Source organism: Morus notabilis, unplaced genomic scaffold, assembly GCF_000414095.1.
Source record: "Morus notabilis unplaced genomic scaffold, ASM41409v2 Scaffold384, whole genome shotgun sequence".
Classification (NCBI taxonomy): Eukaryota; Viridiplantae; Streptophyta; class Magnoliopsida; order Rosales; family Moraceae; genus Morus; species Morus notabilis.
The window spans coordinates 1,059,646-1,067,513 of record NW_010387635.1 but is presented as its reverse complement, the minus strand read 5'-3'; the positions used below and the strand labels follow the sequence as shown (position 1 = coordinate 1,067,513).

General features: G+C 36.9%; 1 protein-coding gene across 3 annotated transcripts in view; it reads left to right on the top strand.

The window, feature by feature from the left end:
• LOC21409329 (transformation/transcription domain-associated protein) overlaps positions 1-7,868 on the top strand; it is a 33,285-nt gene that overhangs the window by 1,030 nt on the left and 24,387 nt on the right. For 2 of the 3 annotated variants that reach the window (XM_024177119.1, XM_024177118.1), the window contains 12 exons: positions 1-257; positions 585-710; positions 843-928; positions 1,393-1,501; positions 2,165-2,260; positions 2,381-2,443; positions 2,550-2,609; positions 2,994-3,062; positions 3,615-3,696; positions 3,879-3,931; positions 4,016-4,114; positions 4,194-5,426. The exon at positions 1-257 ends at the window's left edge or, in 1 of these variants, runs on beyond it. In XM_024177119.1, coding sequence (XP_024032887.1) covers positions 1-257; positions 585-710; positions 843-928; positions 1,393-1,501; positions 2,165-2,260; positions 2,381-2,443; positions 2,550-2,609; positions 2,994-3,062; positions 3,615-3,696; positions 3,879-3,931; positions 4,016-4,114; positions 4,194-5,426 — 2,333 coding nt within the window. The remainder of the gene's footprint in view (positions 258-584; positions 711-842; positions 929-1,392; positions 1,502-2,164; positions 2,261-2,380; positions 2,444-2,549; positions 2,610-2,993; positions 3,063-3,614; positions 3,697-3,878; positions 3,932-4,015; positions 4,115-4,193; positions 5,427-7,868) is intronic. The other variant, XM_024177120.1, reaches the window with a different exon arrangement.

The window sequence follows — 7,868 nt, the reverse complement described above, 5'->3', positions numbered from 1 at the left end:
CTTCCGATCAGTCGTTGGGTAATAGTAGTGGGTATAATACTGGATCGCAGCTTAATCCAAGTACTCGTTCTTTTAAGATAATCACGGAGAGTCCTCTAGTGGTTTTGTTTCTTTTTCAGTTGTATAATAGGCTTGTACAGACCAATATTCCTCACTTGTTGCCTCTCATGGTGGCTGCTATATCGGTTCCTGGCCCTGAAAAGGTTCCTCCCGATCTGAAGAATCATTATATTGAGCTGAAGGGTGCACAGGTCAAGGTATGGGATATCAAAAGAATTCTTCTTTATTGAGTTATGAATTTCGTGTTTTTGTACTTGTGATTGTGAAACAATGAGATTTTTCAGTGTTGAATGACTAGTAGAACTGAGCTCTTTCTAGTTTATGTTTCTTTCTAGCGCGTGCTTGTATGGATGAGCCACACTTCGTGGTTTTGGTCAAATCTTGCCCGAGGGGAGATTTTTATTTAAAAAATATGGAAAGTTGATAAAATTTGGGCATGTTTTTCAGTACATCTACCGCCATCTTTGAGATTACGTCAATTAACTATTTACTGATTTTGTTTGTTTTGTTTTTTATTATTCCAGACGGTTTCTTTTTTGACATACCTGTTAAAGGGTTTTGCTGATTATATAAGGCCTCATGAAGAAAGCATATGTAAAAGTATTGTGAATCTGCTAGTTACGTGTTCAGACTCTGTCTCCATTAGGAAGGTAAAACTTCTCGTCTTGATTTGGTTCTCTATACTTGATCCTATTTACCTCTCTTGGTGAAGAATTATCTACTCCATTTTTTTTTTTTTTTTGGCGAGTAAAGGATTAACTGCTTGTATTTGTTGGATGCAGGAATTGTTAGTAGCATTAAAACATGTTCTTGGAACCGATTGCAAGAGGGGTTTATTTCCTTTGATCGACACTCTATTGGAAGAGAGGTAATATAATTTGCAGACTGTAAAATAGGTGATACTATTATAGGAACTTGGAAGTTTTGTTGTCTAGGTTGATTGGTCTTGAATGCATTGAGAATTCTCTAACCTCTCGTGGTGGAATATTGATATATTAGGTTATAGAAAGATGTAAAGTAATGTGGTAAAACAGAAAAGAGACTTAAAGGAATTAGTCAAATATATATATAAGTATATATATATATATTTATAGAAAATTAAATAACCAAACCTCAAAGTTATTACTGGGTAATTTCCTAATAACAAAACGTCCAAAGGTTTATGGCAGTACAATGGTTGACTAACCTTTGACATTGAAAGTCTGACCTCTGACCTCTACATTGCTTTGCAGTTTGCTTTATCTACACCTTTTGAGTACATTCGATTGTATATGTAGCTAACATCCATATAAGTGGTCAATTCACTAATTCTTCCTCGCTTGATCTCTTCAGAGTTCTAGTTGGAAACGGGAGAGCCTGCTTTGAGACCTTGCGGCCATTGGCTTATAGTCTATTAGCAGAGATTGTTCATCATGTTCGGGCAGACCTTTCCTTGTCGCAGGTACATTTATATGAACTTTATTTATTTATTTATTTATTTTGGATAAGAAACGAGAGAATATATCCTTGTCTCCTGATGGACTAGGTTTTGTTTCTGTTTTATTTCACAAAGTACCGATTTAGGTATTGATTGCAACTGATCGGGTTGATGTTGGGTTATGTCCATTTTGGTTTTCACGCCATAGCCTTTCTTTTTCCCCAAATGATATGTTAATAGCGCTAATTTTTAGAAATCACTGGTATGGTACTATGGTATTAGATTTTTTTTTTGTAATATGTATAGATTTTGTATTTGATTATGTATCAATAAGCAGAAGTTTACTTATAAAGAGTTCCTTTTTTGTTCTATTTTCTTTCGCTGCTCTGTGTTGAGAACATTTTGTTTTCTTTCAGCAAGCGAGGTTTAAGCTTTAAAAATTAAGTCTCAGTACTTGTAGACCTCAATAAAGGCACAACTTGAAGTTTGAAAAACTACTCTTAACTATTTGTCATTTTATTTTATTTTTTAGAAGGACTTTGACTAGAAAAGCAATTGCTTTTTTCAATTTTTTTTTATTTGTTATGTTTTATTTGTTTCCAATTTCCCATTTGTTTTCTCGCCACACAGGTATCATGTATTTTAATATGTTATATCTGTTGATAAAATATGTAATTTGTATTGCAGTTATCACGGATTATATATTTGTTCTCAAGTAACATGCATGATGCTTCATTATCACTCAGCATCCATACAACTTGTGCTCGGTTGATGTTGAATCTGGTGAGTACATGAAGTTTTGGCAGTTTCCATTTTATCTTATTCTTGACTTCACTACCAAGATTTGTATTTGTAGCGTGATACTAGTTGCTTATTTAAAGTAATGGTCTTCTTGGGATATAGGTGGAGCCAATATTTGAGAAAGGTGTCGATCAGCCATCTATGGATGAAGCACGAGTTCTACTGGTCTGAGTTATAATCTGTTACTTCTTGTCTTGAATGGTCGAATTGTTTGGATCATAGTTTTCTTATTGATAAAATGTGCATATGTGTGTCCTGTATATTCGTGTAGGGGCGTATTTTGGATGCTTTTGTGGGAAAATTTAGTACTTTCAAGCGTATGATTCCTCAGGTAATTTATGGTTTCTGCAAGCTTTTAAACATTATTTGTTAACCAAATCTGGAATTCTCTTGCAAGTTCCCATAAAGTCTTGCCTATGTATGATTTATGCTTTATGCTAATGGATTTATACAGTGTTAATGATTGATCTTTCATAAATAATAATCAATTTGTGAATTGAGAGTTTGGTGACATCATTTACTTAAGTTATTTTGGGAACGGGGCTGGCAGAGATTAGATCTCGTCTTATTACTGGTGTTATTGTTTTGAAGTTTTGCATTGTCTGGACTTATCCCCTTAAATCAATTTGATATATTATAATGTTAGCACTGTTAGATTATTAGTAGTCCTGTTTCTTATGAAAAAAATATTACTGTGTTGTTTGCTGCTTGATAGCTGTTGGAGGAGGGTGAGGAAGGAAAGGATCGTGTTACTTTAAGGGCGAAGCTTGAACTTCCCGTGCAGGTTGTTTCGACAACTTTAATTCCAACCATTCGAGTGTCCATAATTTTTCCAGGATGCCAAGTTGTTTGAGTTGCCATTTTAATGTTTTCTCTGACTACATTGCTATCCATTTGTTTGCCTTTCTTTCATGCTAAAGTGTATCTCAAGCTTTTCACTTTTTATTTGGAAAATTTGTTCTGAGGTTTGTTGGACATTTCCTAATAATAGGTCTTCATATCGAGTTTATGGATTGTCTATAAGTTTTTGCTTCTATTTTGGTTGCTTGGATTTTAGAATGTGTGCTTAATTGAGTAGACCAAAAAGGCTGATCATGGGATTTACATATTTGTAAGGAAGTTTATTGAACAGTGCATATTTCCAATGGCTTCACTATCAACATGGTTTCATTTCTTATATCGCCCTTATATTCTGCGTTTGTTTGGTTCCTTAAGGATATCTAGTTGGTAGCTCTTTTGTCTCTCTCCCCTCCCTCCTCTTCATTCTCTTGTTTAAATTGCTGCCATCTTTCTCGGAGGCCCCACCATTAAATTTTAAAATATAATATACTTGCAGGCAGTTTTAAATTTGCAGGTCCCTGTGGAACACTCTAAGGAAGTAAATGATTGTAAGCATCTCATTAAGACATTAGTCATGGGTAATTGATCCTCGACATAAATTTTTCTTGTAATTTTGTGTTTTAGTTAATAATGATGTCTTTTAGACATCTGTAATTATTAATTTCATGCATATCTTATTACTTATAAGTACGTTTTGACAGAAGCTTCTGTTAATTTTTATATATTTTTTTGATAGACTATGCAATATTTGTCTTGCCAGGAATGAAGACTATCATATGGAGCATCACTCATGCACACTTGCCCCGAGCACAGGTATTATCACTTTAATTTGATGCTCTTCATGTGTCGACTCAACATTTGTTATCTTATATTATATGCTGTTGCTGATGGTTTAAGGTTTCTGCTTCCACACATGGAACACATCAACAGGTGCTTGTTTCTCCGCCTTCAAATTTACAAGCACCTCAAGCTTTTAAAGGGATGAGAGAAGATGAGGTATATTATACATAAGACCATGAGTTTTAAAATTGTTTTTGGAAGATGACTAATTTTGTACATTTTTAACATTGAGAAGGTCTTGAAAGCCTCTGGTGTCTTAAAGAGTGGTGTGCATTGCTTAGCACTCTTCAGGGAAAAAGAGGAGGAGAAGGAAATGATCTCTCTCTTCTCCCAGATTCTGGCTATTATGGAACCCCGGGATCTAATGGACATGCTCTCGTTGTGTATGCCTGAGCTTTTTGACTGCATGATTAGCAACACACAACTTGTTCACATATTTTCTACCCTTCTGGTTGCCCCGAAAGTGTTTCGGCCATTTGCAGATGTTTTGGTTAATTTTCTTGTAAGCAGTAAACTTGATGTGTTGAAGCATCCAGATTCACCAGCAGCAAAACTTGTTTTGCATCTGTTTCGGTTTATTTTTGGTGCAGTTTCCAAAGCACCTCCAGATTTTGAACGTATTTTGCAGCCTCATGTGCCTGTGATAATGGAAGTTTGCATGAAAAATGCAACTGAAGTTGAAAGGCCTCTTGGTTATATGCAACTTCTTCGTTTGATGTTTCGAGCACTAGCAGGATGCAAGTTTGAGCTTCTACTGCGGGACTTGATACCTATGTTACAACCTTGTCTTAATATGCTTTTGACCATGCTTGAGGGTCCAACTGGAGAAGATATGAGAGACCTGTTGCTGGAGTTGTGCTTAACCTTACCTGCTCGCTTGAGCTCATTGTTACCTCACCTTCCCCGTCTTATGAAGCCTCTCGTTTTCTCTCTTAAAGCAAGCGATGAGCTTGTGGGCTTAGGTGTAAGGACACTCGAGTTTTGGGTGGATAGTCTGAATCCTGATTTTCTGGAACCTAGCATGGCCAGTGTTATGTCTGATGTGATTTTAGCCTTGTGGTCACACTTGAGGCCCCCACCCTATCTTTGGGGTGCAAAAGCTTTGCAACTCCTTGGAAAATTAGGTGGTCGTAATAGGCGTTTTCTTAAAGAGCCCCTTGCTCTTGAGTGCAAGGAGAATCCAGAGCATGGACTACGCTTGATTCTTACATTTGAGCCCTCAACTCCATTTTTGGTTCCACTGGATCGATGTATTAACCTTGCTGTTGCGGCTGTTATGAACAAGAACAGTGGAATTGATGCCTTCTATCGAAAGCAGGCTCTTAAGTTTCTTCGTGTTTGTGTATCGTCTCAGCTTAATTTGCCGGAAAAAGTAAAGGATGATGGATTCACTCCAAGTCAGTTGTCGACCTTGTTAGTTTCTACTGTTGATTCATCGTGGCGTAGGTCTGAGACATCGGATGTAAAGGTTAGTTTGGTATTAAATGTTATCAGCTCCTGTAATGTTTTTAGTTAGTTCTAGTGAATGAACAGACAGAAGTTTTAAAATACTACTAAAAAAAATAATCTAAACTTGGCTAGAGCTTTGGAAACTATTTTATTTATTTTGGAAACAGAAGTTTTAATAATTTTCTTTCTTCATTTTTTGGATTACTTTCAAATGGCAATTTCTGTCAACACTTTTCTTGCTTCGAAACAAGTATTGTGCACAAAACAAGCCCGGATTACATTCTGAATTCTTTCTGATCCATTTCAATTGGAAGATGCTTTGTGATTTCCACTTTTGGTTTAAAGTATATCTCACTATTTTTCTAGGTTTTATGTTCTCTAAAAGCTCTTTTCTTATCTTACTAAAAAAGAAAAGAAAAGCATAGCTTCAGTTTGATTGACAATCATGACAGTAAAAGTGCAATTTCGTTTTGTAAACTGGGTTAACTGCTTATTCTGTTATTTGTTTGTACTAATTAATTGGAGGCCAACCCCTATCTAGGGAAGAGTTCGACTAACTCCTTTTTTATGCTTTCACCTTTACTCTTTGTATTTCAGTTGATAAATGTTAGAAGCTCACACTGGCAGATTAGATTTCCAGATTTTATTTTCTTATACATATATATGTGTGGGAAAATAGGAGAAGAAAAAATATTTCTTATTTTCTGAATGATGCTATACAGCCAGCCCTCTTAAGGTTTTTATACATAAAAAATAGAATCTCCTAGATTACACCTTATTCCATTATTCATGAGATATCAGGAAACTAACTGATTACCCTAATTCTAGGGATACAAAATATAAAATTCAAACTTTCCTAATATATCCTATTTACAAAATCAATAAGATTGCGTTTTCCACACTCCCCCTCAAGCTGGTGAATAGGTGTTCACCATTCCCAACTTGGACACAAGAATCTGAAACACTAAACTACTAAGTCCTTTCGTGAGTACATCAGCAACTTGACCCTATGTAGATACATAGGGTGTACAAATTAGGCCACTGTCTAGCTTCTCTTTGATGAAGTGTCTGTCGATTTCAACGTGCTTTGTTCGATCGTGGTGTATTGGGTTGTGAGCTATGTTGATTGCAAATTTGTTGTCACAGTAGAGTCTCATTGGGCCATCCCACTTAATCTTCAAGTCTTCTAAAATAATCTTCAACCATAGCAATTCACACACACCCTGAGCCATCGCTCGGAATTCGGCCTCTGCACTAGAACGAGCTACAACATTCTATTTCTTACTCCTCCACGTCACAAGCTTTCCACCAGTAAAAGTGCAATAACCAGAAGTTGACCGTCTGTCTACCACTGACCCAACATAGTCTGCATCTGTATACGCTTCAAGCACTACTCCTCCATTCCTTTTGAACAAAATACCTCTGCCTGGTGTCCCTTTGAGATAATGTAATACTCGGTATGCTGCATGTAGATGTGCCTCCTTCAGATTATGCATGAATTGACTAATCACACTTACCGCGTATGCTATATCTGGCCTAGTATGAGATAGATAGATAAGTCTCCCCACCAAGCGTTGATACATCTCTCTATCCACTGTGACATCTTCTTCCGCTTCTCCGAGCTTCAAATTTGGATATATTGGAGTGCTTGCCAACTTGCACACGGTCTTCCCGGTTTCTTTGAGAAGATCTGTAACATATTTTTGTTGTGAGATGAAAATACCTTGCTTGGAATGAGCCACCTCGATTCCCAGAAAATACTTCAGCCTCCCTAGCATCTTAAAATCAAACTCTTTAGCTAAACATCGACTGAGACGCTGCCTTTCCTCATCATCATCTCCCGTCACTATTATGTCGTCAACATACACTAAGAGGATTGTAACTCTCCATGAGGATGAGTGTTTGACAAACAGTGTATGGTCTCCTTGACTTTGCCGATATCCCATAGTTATCATTACCTTTGCAAATCTTCCAAACCATGCTCGCGGCGATTGCTTAAGTCCATACAAGGCCTTCTTTAATCTACATACTGTGTGTGCAGCTAAGTTGTGACCATAACCCGGCGGAACTTCCATGTAGATTTCCTCCTTTAGTTCTCCATGCAAAAACGCATTGTTGACATCAAACTGTTGTAGCTCCCAATTATAATTGGCTGCTAATGATAACAAAACTCTTACCGTATTCATTTTAGCCACCGGAGCGAATGTCTCTTGGTAATCAATCCCATAGGTTTGGGTATTCCCTTTAACGACCAACCTCGCCTTGTATCTCTCTATTGAACCATCTGCCCTGTATTTCACGGTGTAAACCCATTTACATCCCACTGGGTTCTTCCCTTCAGGCAATTTCACAAGCCCCCAAGTCTTGTTTTTCTCCAATGCTTCCATCTCCATATTCATAGCGTGTCTCCATTTTTCATCAGTTAAAGCCTCAGACAACTTGGTAGGGATGGCAATAGTAT